General features: G+C 39.4%; 1 protein-coding gene across 15 annotated transcripts in view; it reads right to left on the bottom strand.

The window, feature by feature from the left end:
• Positions 1-23029, bottom strand: part of LOC112111063 (sodium channel protein type 1 subunit alpha) — a 107969-nt gene that overhangs the window by 82153 nt on the left and 2787 nt on the right. For 9 of the 15 annotated variants that reach the window (XM_026647542.2, XM_026647540.2, XM_026647535.2 and 6 more), the window contains exons 2-6: positions 12520-12638; positions 6119-6208; positions 5128-5256; positions 4320-4411; positions 3068-3340 (exon numbers count right to left, since the gene is read on the bottom strand). In XM_026647542.2, the coding sequence (XP_026503327.1) occupies positions 3068-3340; positions 4320-4411; positions 5128-5256; positions 6119-6208; positions 12520-12638 (703 nt within the window). Of the gene's footprint in view, positions 1-3067; positions 3341-4319; positions 4412-4509; positions 4602-5127; positions 5257-6118; positions 6209-12519; positions 12639-23029 lie in introns of all 15 variants that reach the window. The other 6 variants (XM_026647541.2, XM_026647538.2, XM_026647533.2 and 3 more) reach the window with 2 other exon arrangements.

Here is a 23029-nt window from a genome sequence, read left to right on the forward strand (position 1 = left end):
ACTGGCCCAGAAGACCTGCTTTGATATTCAAATCAATTGGCTGTGTGATTTTCCTTCCTAGTAGCATTCCCTTATGCTAGATTTACTGAGAGAGGCCATACATTTATTGGCTTTGCTATTGAAAGTGAAATAATGAAAAGAGACGATATTCAGAACTGCTAATGTCAGCAGTGCTCACTTCAAGGATATATTCTTCTTCAAAGGTGTATTCAAGGACATGGATATCAGCTAGCATTTAAAAATAAAAGGGGGGGGCTTGATTTCTTTTTCACACAGCATAGCTCCACTGTCCTCAACACTGTGATTTACTCTGGTGTAAGTGAGAAGAGAATACAACCTATAGCTCCCACGGAAAATTTCCAGAGATTTTAGAATTATTATATAGGGCTCAATCATGACTTTGCCATTAGTAGCATGTACACACAGGCCAGCATGTTATTGCATTGCCTCAGGAGTGGCTCAGAAAACAGACTGTCTCAGAGAGTCCCCTCCCCATTACCACTTTCTCACTTCTTGCTCACCTGCATAAGACAAAATAATAGCTCTGAGGAGGCAGCTTCCCTTCTGTGCCGATATTCACCATGTGGGTAGCTGGCGCAGGGAAATATGGGGCACCTTTCGCCTCTTTCCCTTAATAACTGTTCCTGAACCTCAGTGTAAGTACACTGAAGACCAGGGGGCAACTTCAATTCTGCAGTCACTTCCCTAGATCACTAGAATTTTCTCTCTCATCCTAGCACAACCTGATTCCTCAAAGGCTTCAGATCTTCTATATCAGCCAACATGTAATCTCACAGTTCGGATTTATAATTAAATCGATTATAAGGCCAGAAGGGACCAAGGTGACCATCTAGTCTGAGCTCCTGAATAACACAGGACATAGAACTTGCCCAAACTAATTCCTGGTAGAATTAGAGCATGTCTTTCAGAAAGACATCCAATCTTGATTCAAAAATTTCCAGTGATGGAATCGCTACCATAACCCTTGGTAAGTTGTTCCAATGGTTAATTAGCCTCACTGTTAAAAAATGTGCACTTTATTTCCAGTCTAAATTTGTCTAGCTTCATCTTCCAGCCATTAGATCTTCTTATACCTTTGTTTGCTAAATTAAAGGGTCCTTTATTATCAAATTTCTCTTCCTCATGTAGATACTTATAAATGGTCATCAAATCACCCCTTAACCTTCTCTTTGACGAGCTAAATAAATTGAACTCCTTCAGTCTTTCAGTATAAGTCATGTTTTCCAAACCTTTAATCATCCTTATGGCTTGTCTCTGAATCCTCTCCAATTTATCAACACCCTTCTTGAACTGTTGACACCAGAACTGGGCACTGTATTCCAGTAGCAGTTGCACCAATGGCAAATACAGAAGAAACATGACCTCCCTACTTCTACTCGATAGTCCCCTGTTTATTCAGGTGAGCTACTGTTCAGCTGATTATCTCCCAGAATCTCCAAGTCTTTCTCAGAGTTACTACTTCCCAAGATAGAGTACCTCATTCTGCAAGTATGGCCTACATTCTTGCTTCCTAGAATCATGACTTTATATCTGGCAGTGTTGAAACACATATTGTTTGCTTGTGCCCAGATTATCAAGCAATCCAGATCACTTTGTATCAGTGACCTATTCTTTTCAATATTTATCACTCCTCTGATCTTTGTGTCATCTAAAAACTTGATCAGTGATGATTTTATGTTTTCTTCCAGGTCACTGATAAAAATGTTACATATCATAGAACTAAGAACTGATCCCTGTAGGTCCCTATTACAAATATACCAACTCGATTATGATTCCCCATCTACAATTGCATTTTGAGACCTGTTAGCCAGTTTTTAACCCACTGAATGTTTGCAATGGCAATTGTATATAATTTCAATTTCTTAATCAAAATATCATGCAATAGCAAGTCAAATGCCTTATAGAAGTTTGAGTATATTACATCAACACTATTACATTTATCAACAAAATTTGTAATCACATATTAAAAAAGATATCAGGTTAGTTTGACAAAAATCCGTTTTCCATAAACTCATGTTGACTGGCATTAAGTATATCACCCTCCTTTAATTCTTTATTAATCAACTCCTGTATTGGCCACTCCATTATTTTGCCCAGGATCAATGTCAGGCTGACAGATTTATAATAAGACCTGGGTCATCTCATTTACCCTTTGTTAAATATTGGACTAACATTAACTTTAGTTTGATTGGCAGTTATGAAAAGGTCCTCTTGAGGCTATGGACAATTATTTCTTTAAATTTTTATTTAAGAGCTAAAATCACAACTGAAACCAGGATACTGTTAGTATTTTACAGCTTTGAAAGAACTATTTCTTGAAAGAAAGTCAAGTGGGGAGGGGGGGAAATCCATTTCATACCACAGTGCCTGACTGACATCTCCATTGTACTGTCAAGACAAGCCATCCATTAGTCTGAGATTGGTGGATGTGACATTTAGAGAAAAGAAAATAGAAAAAAACCACCCTTTTTTTCCTCTCAAATTAATAGTCATCGTATGCGATTTTGAAAACTGCTCAGGGCTAGCTTCACTCTTTTCCCCTTAAAATCCATGATAAAATTTCCATTGACTTCCATGGAAGCCGAGGTATGCCACCATTGAGCACTTCTGTAACTTCTACTTGTACTGCCCAGTTTAACATGGAATTGTAGTGATAGGTACTGATTTTTATATTTAGAAAAAAGCATCTTTTTATAAATATTGAATTGTGTTCTCTATCTTTGTGCTTATTTTCCATGAGAAAGATAAAAATGCCAGCTATCATTAGAATTATTAATTAAAATTCAAAAGCAGGCAAAAGAATGCCATTCATTTTTTGAAGTTCTGGAAAATGTCCACTTGTTAACCTTTTGACAAATCTAGTCCTATTGAATCAGTAATACTTTTGATAACTTTGGGTCAGACTGCTAACTTTGGGTTAACTCTGATAACTTTGGGTTAATGCTGATAACTTTGGGTTCAACATCTACACAATTTTACTTGCATCTATTTTCTGAAAAAATTAAATTACAAACAATTTAAGAAGAATTAAATCAGTAATTCTTACGTTCATCATCAATGTAGTCCTTCCAGTCAAACGGAGTCACTGTTACATTAACAAATGTACCATTTTCACCTATTGTGCTGTTAAAGTATGAAGTAATATTTGTTTCCAGAGTAAAATTGTCTGGAGGCCACTGCAAGCATTTATGCCTCAAGTTGCCCATGAACAACTGCAGCCCTATTAGTGCAAATACACTCAGGCAAAACACAGTCAGAATCATGACATCTGAGAGCTTCTTCACAGACTGAATTAGGGCTCCCACAATAGTCTTCAAGCCTGCAAACAGAAAGGGATTTTTATTATGATGTTCATCACATATTTAAAACATAAAAGTAACAATTTATACCAATAAAGTTAAAAATTTCATGCAGAAGCCCAAATAAATGGCTGTAATGTGTGTGAAATAACATTTTATGAAGAGTTTTATCTCTTGTGAAGATGAATAAATAGCTGAAAGTTTAAGTTCATTTGAAATTGTGAATGTAAATGAATTGCACATATTCCAAAACACTTGTTTTAATGCCAAAACAAGTGATTTTGTTATTCATGTTTTACATGAATCTCATGTACAGAAAAATCTTTCTTTTTTACCATTTGCCAATGGTAAATTTTACTATTTGCCAATGGTAAATTTTACTATTTGCCAATGCCTCCTGTCCCAAACCTTTGCTAGTATCAGTTTTATAACATACTGCATTGTTACAACAATAGTAAAGAGCTTGTTAAACAACAAATGGGATCAGATTAAAGTTATAAAACTGGAGAGGGTTTGGAAAATAATAGAACTTTAAGATAATAAATCCCCCATGCGATGCCCATGCTATTCTTTATTATCTTATTCCTTTATCTTCATTAGTAAATCAGTGTTTCAAACAATTTTAGTTTTCACAGTCACAAATATCCATAGAAAATATTACATTACATCATATTGGTAAAATACATATGGGTAAGAAAACCTCAGGATTACTGATTTTTTGTTGAATGTGGAGAAGAAAGCTTGACATCATAAGATGCAAACCACACAGGCTGTAAATTGCAATGTCTCATGCAAGAATTTGTTAAACTCAAAGGCTGATTTCAAAAGGAAAAAAGCTAATGTTAAAATGCAAAGAATCATAGATTTCAATCAATTCTATTATCTTATGATTCCTGTTTTGTTTTGTTTTTTTGGCAAGCAACAAGGCTTGTGTTAAAATAATGTGAATTGAGCTTCAGTGGAATGAAATTCAGCCTCAGTGTTTAACCTAGCTCTCACCTGGAATGACTGATATTGTTTTCAATGCTCGGAGAACTCTGAATGTTCTCAACGCTGAGACATTGCCCAGGTCCACAAACTCTGTCACATATCTGTAATAGGGGAGTTCACACACAAACACAATGACAGGATAAAAAGGAACAGTTGGGAGGTACAAGGGACCTAACACCTTACACCAGTTACTTCTTACCTGGGATTACAGAAATAGTTTTCAAAGCTCTCAATACTCTGAAAGTTCGAAGAGCTGAAACATTGCCTAGGTTTACAAATTCTGTTATATACCTGTAGGATTAAATCACAGTTATTCAGAATTTAGGCAGAGTTTATGCTACTTATGAGGGTCTTTCATCAAGACCTCTTTGGTGATTTTAGCTAATAAATTAAAAAGCAACAGTCAGCTGTTTACCTTTCACTGCAGTTTGCCTTGCATTAATTTGCCTTCATGGCCTTCAGTTAAACGTAAATGTCTCTGAAGCAAACCACAGTGATTTTACTTTGAAAGCACAAAATTTATCTAGACTAGACTGGAAAATTGGAGCATTTAGTCAAAGGGGTTCCTTTTATTCTGGTTAGAGAAAAATGCAGAACATCAAATTAGCTTCTATAACACTAACTGTACTAGTGGCTTCTGCAGTATATATGCTTACATTGGAAGATGAATACTACAATATTTATGACCTGCAAGTCATTTTTAGACACAGAAAATACATACTCCCAATAAGTTAGCTTGGAAATTTTTTTGGGTCTTTACTGAAACTAATTTCATGGCCTTTTATGTTCTTCAATTAAAAAACAAAACAAAACTTACGCAAATGTAATGACAGTGAAATCAAGCCAGTTCCATGGGTCTCGAAGGAAAGAAAAATCTTCTAAACAGAAGCCCCTTGCAAAAATTTTTATAAGTGATTCAAATGTATATATTCCAGTGAAGGTATACCTGGAAAAAGTATCCAAAAACTTAATAGAGACAAATACTAATTCTTTATAACAGTTTTATTTTCTTGTTGCTAAAAGTCTTAGAAATCAAATGAAAGATTCAGTTAATTTCAAAAATTGAGAATAAATAAAGTAAATAAAAATGTCTATTAAAAATACACTATTCACCATTATAAGTATCCTTATATTCTAGTACATTATTTGTGATATACTTTTGACTTGTCAAGGGTGACTAGAGTGTATAAGTAGGTGCTCTTTATTAGCAATTGTATAAATCTAAAGAAATAAAATAGATTTTTACAATAAAATTCTATAATAGATGAAATTATAACTAAGGTCCACTTGGTCTATTATTGTTGTCCAACAACACTGTAAGATCAAGTTATTTTATATTGTCTGGGTCACTAACTTCTAAAAACCTCTAATATTAACACTGAACAATAGCATGTGCTTAAAGTCCCATTTCAGTAGGACTAGTTATGTGCTTTCCTGAGTTGGCATCTATAACTAGGTGGCTACTGTTTTACTACTAATGTAGTAGTATAATCAAATCAACAGTATTGGCCAGAAGGCATAAAACACTCTCAAGATGCTACGTCATGAAGATAAGGAAGAAATCTTCATGTAGAGTCAAACAGCAATACTATCCATGAACATTTGCCTCACCTTTTTCTGTACTCAATTTTTTCTTTTTAAGAGAGGAAGATTTAAACCACAATAAATAGTTTTCTTTAGAGAAAAAAACAGTAGTAGTGTCACATACTGAGTGCTGTCAATGTCCTTCACTGCAAATAAAATAATGGTTCCTAGAAAAATTCATTTCAGATATATGGATATATTTAAAGAATATAGGTTTAACTTACTCTACATTCTTTGTCCATTCCGGAGGGTTACTCATGGTCATAAACACACAGTTGGTCAAAATAGTGCACATAATAAGCATGCTGAACAATGTACGTTACAGTCAAGGAACATACAACAGTAAATTACAATAGCACATTAATAACACATTTTAATTTCAACCAAATTCTGACACACACAAAAATCCCATTGATTTAAGTGACAATTCCAGATATATTTTTAATACAGTATCAACCCAGCAGTTTTCTCATTAGTAAATTAAACTTTATTAGCACTAAAGTCACTTGTGGTGTAAGCAGAAGCAACTCATTTTTTTAACACTGTCCCTATCCAGTGCTTTGCGCACACTAAAAACAGTAACAAATCATAACAAGATTAAGTAATGAACTCTCCTCATCCCAACAGCTTGTTGACAGTAATAAATAGCAACTTCCGCCCCATCCCACTTGAATCCCCTGGAATCTTCTCTAACAATTCAATAGCTTGAGCGAAAAGACAGGTCTTGCAGGATGCTCAGAAAGTCAGAGAAGTAGGTTCTCTTGGACCAAGGGAGGAAGCAAGTTCCAAAGTTGAGGATTCCTCATTGAGAAGAAGTTACCTGCAGCTCCTTTGTGGTGAAATCAGGAGGCTGTCAGCTTGTGCATCTCCTCTGATCTGAACTGTCATGGTATTACATGAGCAAAAAGATAGTGTCTCTAAGGGACCTAGAACCCTGGATAACTGTAGCAAGACTCACATCTAAAAGAAAAGGTCTCAACAGTCTCACTGAGCACAAATAAAAACGGTATTTAGTTATTGCTGCTACTAGAAGCAGCTGGGGATACAACAACACATCAGGTAGCAAATCTACGTAACAAATGGTGAATAAACTCTATTTGTTTACTCCACCAAATAAGCCAAAATAGCCAATATCTAGTATTCCATTTACTCTCACAATCAAATAAGCATTATCACAGCACTGTCATCCACTTGATGAAGACATTGTACCCTATGTTTCCTCACCAACTCTCCTAGAATTTGATTTTGAACTAGAGGAGGGCAGCAGAATGTAAGCTGAACCCCGACAGAGAAAGAGCACGTCGGGGAAGATGAGCTCCTGTGGAACCCCAACAGAAAGAGAGATCACCCCATTGGGGCAGATGAGCAAATGCCCAATATTATTCTCTGTGACCTCTCAGACAGACAACCATCAGGAGCCAGTAAGAAAGAACTGTCATGGAAGTATGACTTATTCTACCCACACTATAGTTCAATACCATCTCATGGTCAATGGTAAGGAAAGCCACTGAAAGACTGGTATGAATCAGCATGGCAACCTGATTCTCATCCCAATAATCAACCAGAACAACTAGTGTAGCATCCCTACTACACTAAGGCCTACAACTCAAACTGATTGGGGTTAAGGAAACCTGAGTATGCTACATGACTGCAGCTGCCTCACTACAACATGCTCAGCAATGTTACAAAAAGAGAAGATTTGACTGAGGCAACAAGTGTTTGCAGAATTACTGATTCTATGTAGTGTTATAAGTTTTTCACTTCCATTGATACTAAACATTCAGCATATTTATCCAAACGTTTAACAATAAGTTAAAGACTAAAACAACAAACAGGAAAGTGATGTAAAATTGCCACATGATGGCACCATAAGCTACAAAATGCTAGACTTTGTGCCAAACTTACTCTGGAAAATGTTTTACCTCTATTCATCTTTTATAAAAGATATGTTCCTACAAAACAGTTCATCAAAGGAGCTAATGTAGAGTGACCAGACATCCAATATTATTGGGATCATCCTGATATTAGAGGCTCTGTCTTATATAGGCAACCATATCCTCTAGCTGCCCCCCTCTCCGCCCTAAAAAAGTGTCCCTATTTTTCACACTTGCTATCTGGTCACCCTAAGCTAATGATAGATATATCTGTTTGTAAGTATAAAAACACTTTACAAATACATTTGTATCCAAAAAGCCCAAATATGATTTGCAATTTAAAATTAAATTACATGCTAATTTTTTTTTGCTTTTGAACACATTTTTAGGCTCTGAACACAGACTAAACTTCACTCTGTAGTTGCAAAGGGGAATATGAAAAGTAATATCTTAATGCACTAGATTGATGTGTACATTGGTACTGCTGTTAGAAGTTCCTGACCATTTTCCCTGAAGTGATCAAAATCAGTAAAGAATGACCATACCTTTCAGAGTAAACATTCAAGTCATGCATAGGAACTTAGCTGCCCAGTTCCCACTGACATCAGTGAGTCTCAATACTATTGACTGGCTTACTTCATTAATTTTGAAGGTCATATTATCAAACAATCTCAGCATAGCATAACTGTTATTCTGTGACTCAGAATATCAAATGTAGCTACCATTGGAATACCCCTCACACACACTGTACAGACAGATGCCAGGAATTCCAGTTAACATATTCAGGAAACCCCTTTGATGTCTTTTTATGGAGGTAGTCTCAAAGGGCTTGTGAATGCTAGGCTCCAATGTATCAATATATTTAAAACATAGTATGGGGCAGATAATTAAGTACACAATACTATTAATGCTAAGTATACATTCCTTTTTATGTATAGAATAAAATATTCTATTTTAGCAATATTTAGGAACCTCATTCAAATCAATGGAATACTTAATTTCTATTTTCATCAGATCAGTGATGCTAAACTGATTTTAAAAGAAATAAAATGGTCAGGATGGCACAACTATATTTATATGGTTAGACATAAGCTATATGAACTTATTAGAGATCACAATAAAAAATAAAAAAACTACATTAAAAGAATGTGAAGGTTGCAAAGTCAGGCACTCAAAAATTAGATAATGCCAGAGCCAAGGTTGCTTGTGCAACTCCTTTGGTGCACAGGACAGACTGTGCTCTGGGTATGAAGGAGGACTTCACAGTGAATGAGGCTGTTGTCTGTAGGATCACACACCTTACAATTTATGCAACAAAGGAGGCGGAGGCCCTGATTCTTTCCCAGAGCACACTCCAAGGGATGATCTCTTGACTGAAGAAGCTGAATAGCATGCTAGAGAACTGGCTTCTATCTTTGCCTCAGCCACAGAGTTTCTATGTGATTCTCAGCAAGTCACATAAACCAGAAATTTCATAGGTAGCACTGTGTGTTTCATATTTTCTGGGTACCTAACATGAGACACCTAGGGGCTGATTTGCAGAAGTGCTAAGTATTCATAATTGCAACTGAAGTCAATGGTAACCCTGCTCTGAACGAAAAGTGCTATAAAATGCTCAGTATTCTGAACAAAAACAAAAAACAAAACAGGCATTAGGCTTCTCAAACTGGGCAATCAAAACTGACACCTTTGATGATTCTAAATTTAATCTCTGTGCCTCAATTCCCCATGTGTAAAATGGGGCTAACAATACCACCACTCACAAGGGTGTTGTCAGATGAAATTCAATAATATTTGTAAAGAACTAAGGTGCTACACAATAAGAGCACTACAGAAAAAACCCTCAGGAGGAAATTAGTAATTCTGTATTCACTGCAGGGCTTGCTTGGCACTAAATAACGCATGCAGGCATAAACTCAACGATGCGGATAAAAAATATTGAAGAGCTACCCATTCGGTGAGCACCATTTATCCTGAGCATTGAATGAAAAAATAGCTTGTGATCATGTAATTAAAGACTATACCATAATGTATATACACAAGGGGGTCTAATTAAGGTTGTACAGACATTTCCTAAATTGAGTGTTTGCCTTGCAACCTCAGAAATGTTCTTTAAATGCAGTGTGCGTGTGTGACATATATGTATGGTTTTATCAATTCCATCATATATGACGGATTCCACCATGTGGAACCATACTGCCCTGCACATGAGACATCAGTAGGGTTGGGCTCTTTAAATCCATATAGCACAGCCTTCTACCACTTGTGCTCAGAGATTAACTGGCAGCAAAAGCTGTTATATTCTATGTGGACCTGTCATTAGAGGGGGATGGACACACACTTTGCCAATGGTTTCCCAGCTATTTTCTCACATCAAAGGAATATTGAGACTCAGGACTCCTGGGTTCAGTTTCAGGATCTGTAGAGGAGTCTTTCTAGTGGTTACAGATCTTTCTGCTCCTGCACCTCCCCATCCTCTCCCTGTCCTCTTCTGCTCCTATGCTGCTCCCCAGCTCCTACCACTGCCCCCTCCCCTGCTATTATCCTACCAGATCCCATCAGTCCACTCCTGCCCCTATGCCCCTCTGCTCCTATTCCCCCATCACAGCATCTGCCTCTATCCCCTCACTATTCTCATTCCTTCTGCTCCTGCCTGTCTCCCTCCCCTCTGCTTGTTCCTACCCACCCGCTCCCATCTTCTGTATCCCTTTTCACCTATTCCCCCTCCCTTCCAGGCTCTTATCTCCTCTCCCCCTGCTCTTCTGCCCCTGCTCTTCTGCCCTGCATCTCTTCCTCTCCCCTCCATCCCAGTTCCTCACCTCTCAAGCGTTAAAATGAATCAGCTTCCTCCTTCTCCTTCTTCCTAACTGGGTCCCAGGAGAGGGAGCAGCGAGAGCATAGGAGACAGAGCCCCTCTGCTCTCAGTTCCAGTGCCTGGTGCCACAGCAGCCACCAGCAGTGGAGAGGATTAATTTCAGGGAAAGTCCTGCAGTCCCAGAGTGGAGCATGCTCAGTCATTCTGTGTGGATGGCACATGCACAATCTGGTCACGTGTAGAGCCATATGGGGATGGCCCATGCTCAGTGAAGACAATCTTCAGAGAATTTAGCTGTCAAACTCTACCGAATATTGACTGAGTATGTGCAAACTGTGACTTTTCAGAGCCTTATAACTTGGCCAAATTTGAGCAGTTTTTCATGGGGACAGCAAATGGCACATTCCTGATGCAAAGGCCAGCTCACAACCAAGTTCAATGACCCTCTCCAAACCATGGAGGTGCTAGACCTTCTCAATGCAACAGTTGTAAGATTTTTTCCCCAAAATGGGTGAAACAACATATTTTTTCCCAAACCTCATTCTTAGAAATATTCACCCTGAGGCAGACACATGGCATGGAAATTTTCAGCCTGAACAGTTTAAGTCTGGTAAAGTTGTAAACAACTAAAATCAGAGTCTTATAATAAAAAGTATCAAACAACACTAGCTACATGCATCACTACCTGTGCTGCTTTTAATATGTTGCATTTATATAAGTGAGCCCAGAGAACCTACTATCTACTACTCCTTATGGCTCAGATAAAGTAACCTCAACAGTGAGTCAGACCAGTAGTTGTCGCCTCTGTATATATTTAAAGGCATAAGTGATAGTTACTCTTTGCATACAGGTATATAAAATATATGGGATCTGAAATTATTTCTGTGATTACAGGTTTAGGAGAAACAATTTAAAAGGTGCTCAGAAATTCTCCTGCCTCTAAAATTCACAAACAAACAAAATACTCCCTCTCCCTATATGGCAGCACAGTCTGGACTATGGGAGTGAGAATTTTAGAGCATGTTAACATGCTGCACTCTAACTGCCCTGTGTAGACCCTGTTGGCATGAACTAAAAGGTATTTAGTTTGCATCGAAGGAGTCCCAGACTACATTTATAAGAACTATACAGGGCAGTTAGAACACAACATGTTAGTGTGATCTACAATTCACATCTCCATACACTGCAATGTGCTGCTGTGTAGACGAGCCCCATGAAACACTACAATATACTTTGTTAAATGGAGCACTATAAGCCTGATCCAGCACCCATTAAGGTTCCCATTGACTTCTATGTAAATTGGATCAGGTGCTTAAACCCCAATCCTGCAAACACTTAAGCAGGTGTGAAACTTTACTCACGCAAGTAATTCCATTGAGTTTGCTACTCATATGTGTAAAGTGGCACACACAGCTCAAGTGTTTGCAGAACTGAGGGCTTATTCGGAATTCGGAGACAAGGTTTATTTTTAGCAACTTTTAAAAAATAAAAGTTCTTTGTGTACTAGTAATTCACACTACAGAAGAGGATCAGTAATATATACTCTACTTGAATGTCAAAATTATACAGCAGCCATCCTGTTGTAAAAATGCTATAGATTTTAATAATAATTAAATTAACAGGATTCCAGAGAAATGACTCTAAAAACCTACAGAATTCAAGATTATGCTATCCCTTCTAAATGTTTTTTGAATTATTCTATAGATTTCTATTGAAGGAATATAATGATCTTTGAAATTCCAAGGATAATTAAAAAAAAATCTATAGGAAGGTTGTAATTTTCTATTAAATTCTACAGAACTTTGCTATAAAATTTATATTGTAAAATAAAATTTAAAAAAAACCTGCAAGGATTTTATATTTATAATGAAACAAACAATTGTGCAATGTTATTTTTAAAGAGAAACATTTTGAACCAACCACTTGAAAAGGATATGAATGTACCAAAATTTTAATAGCTATTTTTCGAAGAGGATTGAAAGGAGTTAAAATGTACAGGGCAGAGGTGGCACTGAATCGGAAGATTGCCTTCCCTCTATTCAATACTATAAAAGTCTGAAAAAAGAAAGAAAGAGCAGTTTAAATGCTTGCATTCTGCATTAACGTTTTAAAATCAAAAATCTTTTTTTAAAGAATAAACAAAGTCTTACATTACATTTCTATAGATAATTCAGAGAAAATCATATTTCTACATCCTTATTCAGAAAGAAAACGTATTCCCATGACTTACCTGCTATATAGGATAACATCTGCTGTAAGGATACCACATTTGGTCTTAAAAAAATAGGGGTTTTATTAAATACACATTTACACACTTTTCTCTGTCACCTGTATATAAAGTAAGGTGCACAAGTGGTGAATTAAAAAATTACTGAATATTTTATAGCCTGATTATAACTAAATGTTTACTTTTTCCCTAAATACCAGAATCCTTCTCTCTTCATTGCCTTACCACAGCGCACGCACATACCAAATCATGGGCCAGATAATAGGAGGGGACTTTTTTTACTTGAAAATCTCTGCAAAGGATCCATCATTGACATTAACACCAATTGTTTGACTCAAGGGGAGAAGTGGTGGTTGTTATCTGTGGAAAGCTGCCCCAAACCTAGAAAATCCCCTGCTGTGGCTCTGGCCCCTGGCAATACACCCCACCCTACTCTGGTTCCTGAGTGGTGCCCTCTATTGGAGCTGCACCCATCCTGCCTGCTTCTCTAGGCCCACCCCTATTCCATGTCTCCCACTCTATGTGGGCCCAAAACCATACGTGTCTGGGAAAGGTGTGTACCACAGAGGCATCTGATCCCCACTTCTGCATGGAGAAAAGGAGACTGTGTGTGGAGAACCCCTTCAGATATGGAGCTAAGGACAATGGGGAACAATCTGGGCTGTGTTTTCACCTTACAGTTCCAGTAATAGATTTCAGATATTGATGGTCTTCAAACAGCAGCAACAGATGGTATAGGCATGGATGAAAATTTTTAAAATAATGAAGTAGCCAAAGAGGAACACATTTATTTGGCACAAAGTTTTAAAGCCTGAGTTAAGAGATTACCTGAAACATTTATAATCCATAAATACATTGAGGGGTGGTTTCTAATGTCTTTGCTAAACAGCAAAAAAGCATTTACTATGGACTCACAACCTCCAGATTGTCATGTATCCAAATGATGTCCCTGTGTGCTAGATTCTGTATTTGTAGTTATGAGCTAGCTGACATATACATAAATATATATTTAAATCACACACTCTGCTGACTTTGCATGTAAGGAGAATACACCACCTGCATTTAGTTAACTCATCCTTTTTTGAATCTTTCTGAATCTTTGAACACAGGCATGTTACTGATACTGTTAAAAATAACACTATCTTGCCAAAGCTACAGTTTTGAGTGGAAGCTGCTGATATTCCTCAAGTGTATGTATTGTTCCACTTTTTGAAGACATGCATATGCAGCTCCAAGATCAGAATCAAGGCCCCATCATTTCAAAAAATGTCCATTTTCTCCCTTCAATCATCACTCATTTATTTCCTCAGTGAAAGAAACATTGTGATTTACCATTAAAGTCCTCAAAATAGGTATATTGATCCTGTGACTTATAAGCCAAGACAAAAATTTGATTTCTGTCGCTCTCTTCTTGTCCCTCTGCTGCAGCAGGAGACCCACCTCTCAGCCTCCAATGAGACACCTCCCTAGACATCCTGACAGCTGCTGGAAAAGCCACCTCAACACTCTGAGTTGAAGGCTGCCTTTGTCACTAAGATGCAGTGACAACATTGTGCGGATTGCTCTCCGCTTCTGGCCTCAGTTTCGGCTGAAAACACCACCCCACTGCTGCTTCCCAGCCTAAGATGGGATTTCTAGTAAGAGAGAAGTGAGATGAGACTACATTTCCCAAGAACTCGGACATAACCACTCTTCCCCCTCTTCTTTGCCATAGCAATTAGGCTATAAGCCAGAAAACTAGCCACTCCTTACGGTGTAAAACCATTAGGGCCAAATTTTGTTGTTTCTACACAGGCCTACATTGGGGGCCGTGTGGAGCCTCACAACCCCATGAGGATCATCAGCAGGTTGCACTGTGCACCTTAAGGTAGTGCAGGGTGCTCTTTTCTCCAGGTCTAGTGGAGAGGCCTGAGCTCTTTTCCTTGCTGAGTTTGGTTTGCACACTTGAGCACGAATAGGGAGTCACTTCTGTACCCAGAGTGCAGAGACTGATTTTCTCTTACACAGAAATGCACTACATTCACATGGAAAGGATCTTTAAGCCCTCATTTTTACCCATCTGCACAAGAGCCAAGGACAATATAGCCCTTTAAAATTAGCCACAAAGGTTAATGAATACTGCTACCTGAACATGGACAACAGATATGGGTATTCACCTATGTACTCTATTCTACTTTGATGTGAGTTTCTTTTGCAGGTGTATGACTGCTGGAAATTAAGCTATCTGCAATAAAAATGTAATTTATTATACAATCAGATGTGTGTTTATGACTAGCCACTCTAAGGTCAAATAGAGGCTGTCAAATTTGTGTCTTTAGAGTCCAATTTCAGATTATCCAATATTAAAATGTTGTCTTTTGTGGTACATTTTGAATAAAAGATCATTTAGAAAGACTAAAAAACCATCAGACCCAACATGCCTGCCCATTTTGTTTATCTTGATCCAATTTTTCTGTTTTTTTCACTATTTTCCTAAACCCTTGCTTTCTCTATATATTAATGGACTTACCTGAGCGATGAATTTGTCTCCAGATCAATTTGCACATTTAAATTTAATATAAATTTTAGTTGTGACTATATTCCTGTATTATTCCGTGCTAAATTATGAATAGCTCAAATGCTATCCTTTGCAAAACTGTTTTTTTAAATAAAATTTTAAAACACTGCAGAGGAAACTTTGAAACACTGTGGAATATGTTCTGAACTACGATAAAGGCAAGAATATAATGCAACCAAGTATGGGCAGCATGGTGTTAGAAGGGTAATGACAGTGGGGAAAAAGTGGGGAAAATATTACCCAGTGAGACAGAGATGGAGAAGGTAATAGGAACCTTGAGACAAAGGAGGATTGGTGGAGGTTGGGGGTGCCGGAGCAATGGGGGAACAGGCAAATGCATGAGAAGGATACAAAGAACACTGTGTGAGGGACAGCTGATGGCAGGGAACTGGACTAGTTGGATATACTAACAGGAGCCAAGCTCTGGTGTGAGAAAGTATATCTGTGTCAGCCAGACCAGGAAGGAGATGAGTGCTGGACAGTAAGGATAGATAGATAAGAGAGACAAGTTTCGGGGGAAGAAGCTGCAGAGACAGTCAGGAAAGAGCTATTCTTTAATATGGGTCAATATAAACGTATGTGTGTGGCACAATGAGAGCACTGCAAAACTTTTACATCAGGGCAATCATGGACAAGCTAATAGGATGAAACTAATAAGAGCACTACATTCAGCACTAAGGCAGCCATTCCACCTTTAATTCACCTAATTTTGTCTTGCTATTGAAGACATCTCAGAACATTGTGTATAAGTGGCAATACTTAGGGACAATTGTGCGTGTTGATGACAGAGTAGTTGAGTGATGGGGTAGACAAACCCCACACTGGGCTGGAAGGGGTTAAAGGACACTCCTGGGCCCAGGTACTCCACCCCTGCAGAACATGCTCCAGCTGGAGAAGGGGTTGAAAAGGGAGCAACCCAGCTCGGAAGGGGGCGGAGGACAGACCTACACCCTGAAGGCTCCTGACAAGGGCACCAGAGAAGCCTCCCTGAGGGAATAAGACTATATGCTGAGCCCAGTTGGAGCTGATGATTTGGTTAGCTTTTCTTTTCACCTTATCTGAGACTGAAAGCGGGGAGAGCAAAGCAGTGGTAGGAAGTGACCCAAGGAGGGTAACTCAGGGGGTACCTTAGAGGGCCAGACACTATTGACCCTCCTAGGGTTCTGGGTCAGAGCCAAGTGGCATGGGTGAGCCTGGGCTCCGCTACCACTATAGTAGGGACTCAAACCACCCGTTCAACTCACTGCACCTCTGATTAAAGGAGGACCAGGACTGTAAGATCAGCTCTCTGGGAGGAATACTAGGGGTGCTAACAACTAGGCAACCTAACCCACCAAGAACTCTATTAAGGTCGTCTTAACTCTTTCTTGCCTGTTTTGTCAGTTTATATCAGACTGTGATATTATGTCAACCCTCAAAACAATGTTTTCTGCTAAGTTTAAAATGCTGTTCCAACTTGCAGAATGCCTCTGTAAGTAGGAAAAATTATCTGTGCTTAGCTGAAAATTTCCTTTCTTTGTGAAGTGAAGTTCATAGGTCTGCTATAATGGGCACATCCATCTGCTTGCAGTTTGGGGGCAGAATTAAATCAGCGGCTGGCAGCAGGGGAATCCCCCGCTCCTTGAAGCGCCTTATAACTGAAATAACTCCCACAGCCAGGATAATTTAAATCTACTTTCCTAATTACAGATTGTGTTAAATATATTTTGAGGAAAAAGCACAATAATGTCTCCTACTTCAGTGTGTGGTAAATTCCATCTAATGACAACAAACCTCAACAATTTCCATCTCTCTTCTGGATGATGCATTTGTTTCCTGGGTGGGCCACATCGATAGACCTTATTATTCTAAGAAGGGAAATTTTCAGGTAAGGATGAATAAATTCTCCCATTTTTCTTCGTGCTAAGGTCCAGAGATTTGCTACAATGGAATTTTCATACCAGTATGCCTCCACAGCAGGAAGCAGGATCAGCCTGTAAATGCGGACAACCAACACAAGGTACACTATATATAAATATCACTTCCATCTTCCCAAACTTCTGCCAAAAGAAAGGAAAGAGTATTGGCTAAGCCTGGATGAACAAGATGCAGAATTCTGTGAATTTATATATTGATGGCCATGTGGTGTCTAACAAATTTTAATATAGGATACCAGACTACTTTGCCCTGAGATTCTCTGTGCTTCTAAGGACTGGACTTTGATGCTTAACCAAAGGAGGAATATTTCCTGAATATATTTGGAGAACGACTGCTATGAGAGTTGTAAGAACTACCTCTCTGAATTAACAGTACAATAGTGGGTTTCATTAGAGAAAGCTCCCCACTTCAAATGAAAAAAACCCCTCATCTGATTGGTGATAGTAGCCCTCAGAAGACCTAATCATGGATAGGTATAACAATACCTCCTGCAGGGATTCAACCTGGGCAGTGCTGTGAAGAACAGAATGAGGTTCTAATGTTGTTCTCTGTGACCTTGTGGGTTTGGAATACGATCAAGACTGTAACAAAACATTTAAGATGGGGATTTGTACAATGCTTCCTTTTCTTGAACATGTTGAAAACATTGGACTACAGAGACCTGACCCTTTTTTGACCACAATAAAGCCATTCTGGAGGAATGGTTTAACATGGTGGTTGAACTATGGACGTTGCAGCAGCCAATGGAACGAGTTCTATTTGGTGGCTTCTCTTTTGGGGTCCATGAATGCAATAATCACTTCATCCAAATATTCATTTTAATCCGGTCTGGTCCCACATGGAGGGTTGATTTTGCAATAGCAGATCTCCTCAGTGAGACAGATATCTGAAGATGCTTAGTCAAGCCTGAAAGCCATAGTCTCTTCAGTCAGAAATGCATAAACAATATCACTGCTTCTCTCTCATTCCTATCTTATGTATTATTGTGTGGAAAAGGTGGGGAGTCATATAGTAGAGACCTTGCCCAACTTTGTTAGATATCATTCACCACCATGCATCCCAGGTCCTGACACAGAGGCCACAGGTCACTTTATTTACTGTTTCCAGATGCAAAGAGGTCAATCACCAGCCCAACAAATTGATTTACAAGTAAGATATTTCTGTGTGTAGTGGCCATTCTGCTAATCCAACTTCTGCTGTGTAAGTCTTGGTATACCGCTCCTCCTTGGTGGACAGAGACAGCAAACTTTTCTCCACCCAGGACAGGAGAATTTCCCTCTGGAGTAGGGCTGACCATGCTCTCCCTAGTGAGTATGAAAACACTATCAAGATACATTGACTGTTGCAACCAGGACTGGTCTGTTTTCCATGGAAGGAGCAGTTCTCTTAGACCTCAATGAATCACTGTATTCCAGTGGGTTGATGCTATGCTTTCTCTTTCTGGTACTCATTTCCTGAATTGTGCCAGGAAGATCCCTTCAAAATTAAATTCTGATTCTCTGCATTCAACAGTTGTGGGAGCAGAGATTATACAATTAGAGCTAGATCTCTGCTAACAGATGAGATAGGGAAAGATACTGAGGGCATCCCTGGAATTACTGAATCATATGAACTTTGGATCCTTGAAGCTCTGTATGTGATCAGAACTCCCAATAGGCTCTAATAAGAATTGGATTTTTGTTTTTGTGACATCACTTGTTTTCCATTACAGCTATTTTCATCTCAAGTTAACATTCTTCTGAAATAAGACCTTGTACCTGATAATATGACTCCTCAGCCCAGATCTGTGACTGATTTCTCTAGCACTGTGCATCTGTGCATGTCCTGAATCCAAGATACTCCAGGAACTACATCACTCTGTGTGTTTCCTTCATTTTTCTGTACAGAGCCCTGATCAGAAAAATTGTCCAAAACAAGGTAAGCTAATTTCCTTCTCTAAAGCCAATATTATAGCTACCGTGATCCTGAAGAGAAGCCCTAGGAGTAATGCAAGATCAAATGGTAATGATTGATTGAGGATGGTAAGATGGGTATTCTTTGAAGACAAGATCCTTTAGGAACTTATCTATATGTTTCAGACTGAGCCCTGCTCTGCTTATCTCTGCTTCTCTGAAGCTAGAAATAGAACGGGGAGTGGGTTGTAATGCTCTGATCTGAAATAGAGGATGTCTACTTCAGATTCATGTCATGGCTTTTCCATGGGATGCAGAAACTGGGTTGGGACAAAACTGTTCCTGAAATTCTCGCACAGTACAGGGTATCTCCTCTGGGCAACATCCACTGACCTCATTTGATCAAAGCTATAAGAAGCCCTTTTGGTCTCAAATTGATAGAGCATGGAACAATTCAGGGTTTTAATTCCAAATGTGGCTGGTTGGGAAACCTGCAGATAGCTCTGAATCAGTAGAACTGGTTCTACCTACCACTTGCAAAAAGATATTTTCTCTTACTGTACTTCACAAACTGCTTCAACTTGCCGTATGACCTGTACTCTTTTCTATAGCATCTGACAGGAGTCAGGATTGCAAGTCGATTTTTCTAATGACTCTGAATAGCCTCAGCTTTCCATAAAGTTTCCCTTTGTATCACTAAAATAGCTAGGGACTGATTTGTCTGAACATCTGATCCCAAGAACCACAGCCCCATATACCTGCAAGAAACAGATTTGACCACTTTCCCCCCTCCCCCCCCCCCTCCCACACACACTCTTCTTTCCTGGGAGAAGCCTTTAGACCATGTGATTTTTTCAGTTCAGAGTGGCCACACTTGCAATCTCCCATTCATGTTAGCATTGCTTGTGAAAGCATCCCAGGGCACTTAGGGTGTCAGACAACTATTCATATTGATTGGGTGTTTTGGTTTTGTTGGCCTGAAGCTTTCATGGGACGGGGCTAAGACAATGCCTACCTAGACTTGGATGCCTGTGAAGGGCCTGTATAGTGAGGAGGCTACTCTTTTAGGTAAAAATATTCCCCCCGTTAGAAACACCAAACCCCTGACCACCAGAGAAAATAGCCATGTTTGTCTCCAGTAGTGATACCAGGTTAACTGATGCACACTCAGGAATTTTCTGGGCTTATAAAATGGATGCTGGGGTGGGAGGCTAGTATAGAAATAAATAAATGGTGGTCCAAGAGGCTCCTTACTGCCTGAACATTAGGGCATGGGGGCCCACAGTGGCAGCTGGAAACAACAGCCCAGTAGCTAGGGCATGGTGACTTGCAACAGCAGCTAGGGGATGGTAGACCAATACTTTCCCAATCCTTTAGGTGTTGCAGTAAATTTATCCCTCTATTACTCTTTCCCAAGATGCACAAAGAGGGATATATAGCTACCGATGCTCCCCGACTTACACAAGCGTTCTGTTTTGGAACGCCTTGCGTAACTCGAATTTTGTGTAAGTTGGAAACGTATCTCCGACCATTACGCAAAAAAACCCCCCAAAAAACAAAAACAAAAAAACAAACAAACAAACAAACAAACAAAAACCCCTCCTATTTCTAGCTTATGGAACTTTTTCCATAAGTGCAGATTTGCGTAAGTCAGGTCTTGCGTAACCCGGGGAGCGTCTGTATAGCTTGCCTACAGTAGCTGCAGACCTCTTTTACCTTGTTTCACAATACTCAGCACATTCTGGCCTGAAAGGGTGTTTCCTCTTGAGGTTGTTTATGTTTGTCTGTTTGGTTTTTAAATATCTATTTTACTATTTGATTCCCTAACTTTAATTAGGATGGCTGGCCTTCCTCCCTGAAAGAGGAAGTATTCCCTTTGTGGAGGTCTGGGTATGTATGACTAGAGGAGTCAGTGCATGTCTATGGCCTGGAGTTTTCTGCATGGATTTGCCATGCTGCACTCTGTGAGGGTGAACAGGGGACCCGGGTGCTGAGGATTATCCACTGTGCTTCACTCTGTGAAGATGAGCAGGGGAACCAGGTTCTGAGCATTATCTGCCCTCCTGCCCTTGGTGAAGAGGAGAAGGGATGATATTATTCTTTTATTTCCCCTTTGGGAGTTTGTCCCCATAATACTGCTTCAGACGGGGGAGCAAAACTGGGCTGAGAGACTGTTCCAAAATGTATTTCTGGTGGCTACCAATCTCCCTGTCCTTAAAGATGCTGGTTTTATTTGTCTCCCTCTCCCATATAAGCCTCTTCTGGGTCTCTCAAAGATAGGCTCTCCAGATGTTCCACCCATCTCTATTGCATGGGCCAGAGAGGTCTCTGTTTCTCTGGGAGGTCTCAGCGTGGGATATAAATTGGAATTTCAGGAGGACATGGGGCTTTTATAGAGGTGACACTGGGGCAGGAAGCTAGGCCTGAAGGCTCCTTACTGTGAACTCTGCTATTGACTGTGTCCACGCTGTGTCTTTGTGCCCTCCACCACAGTCAGAGGTGTGGCTGCTGGTGTGGGCTATGCAAATTCAGCCATGGTCATCCATCTGGCGCACTGCCCTTCTAGTGTCACTTCCCTTATGGAGATGGGGAAACAGGGGCTGCTGGCCCTGAGCTAGGGTTGCCAGGTGTCCAATTTTCGACTGGAACGCCCAGTCGAAAACGGACCCTGGTGGCTCTGGTCAGCACCGCTGACCGGGCTGTTAAAAGTCCAGTCGGTGGTGCAGTGGGGTTACCTGCCTTCCCTGGCTCTGCGCGGCTCCTGGAAGTAGCCGGCATATCCCTGCAGCCCCTAAGTGCAGGGGCGGCCAGGGAGGCTCCCCGCACTGTCCCCACCCCGAGCGCCGGCTCCACAGCTCCCATTGGCCGGGAACCTGCTTGATTGCCAGAGCCTACAATGAATTGCGGGGCACTCAGGTATATCACTTTACTTGCAGATTTTACATGGAAATCAGTGAGACAAAATGAATAAAGAACGCCACTTTTAAAAAGATAAAATATGTGATTTCTGTAAAAGGAGGCCAGCAATTTAAAGAAAAGTTCTCTCAATCTAATACAGTGTGAATGGCACAGAATGGCTCTTTCAGTGGCATCAAAGATTGGCCTGAAGTAAAAATATTGTTCTGACACCATATTTCCACCTTATTTTTATCTAGTCAAAATAGAATTGTAATATAAAATTTAGTAAGCTAAGTCACACTTAAAATACTGCACTTTGTGAAAAGTCAAAAATCACTCTTTAAAATTACATATCTTGGTATTTATATGCTCCCCATCACCACAGTATCTAATATTTACAGTGATAAATTGGAAACATCACAAATCATCAACTGATACTGTAGCTAATGTCTTTTAGAAAGCGTCACATTGCTGGGGATAAAGCTGCTTTCTGCTGCCTCTATACTGAATGTGTAGGCAGTGTAACAGAGAAATCCTGCAAGGACTCTAGAATATTTTAAGGCTAGCCGTATGTGCAAAGTCCAACAGAAATGTCCTAATAGCTGTCTTTAGGTCTCATTCTGGTATTTTTTGCTTACTTGTGTGTTTCTTGATCTATACCATACATCTCCTAAATAGTTCAGAAAGCAAATATACTGCTAGGTCTTTTCTATCAAGACAGGTGCAGAATACCAAATAAGGTAAGGATTGTATGTCATTGCCAGTTTCAAATCTGCAATAACCTGGAGAAACACCTGCTCATACAAGCACCCAATTTAATAGGTCTGTAATCTGCTCCTTTTAAGTATATAGAAGATCTGGTTGTCTAAATGTTAAAAATTAGGGCTGTCGATTAATCGCAGTTAACTCACGTGATTAACAAAAGAAAATTAATTGCAATTAATCACAGTTTTAA

This window comes from Terrapene carolina, unplaced genomic scaffold (assembly GCF_002925995.2).
Source record: "Terrapene carolina triunguis isolate 2854851 unplaced genomic scaffold, T_m_triunguis-2.0 Scaffold62, whole genome shotgun sequence".
Taxonomy (NCBI): Eukaryota; Metazoa; Chordata; order Testudines; family Emydidae; genus Terrapene; species Terrapene triunguis.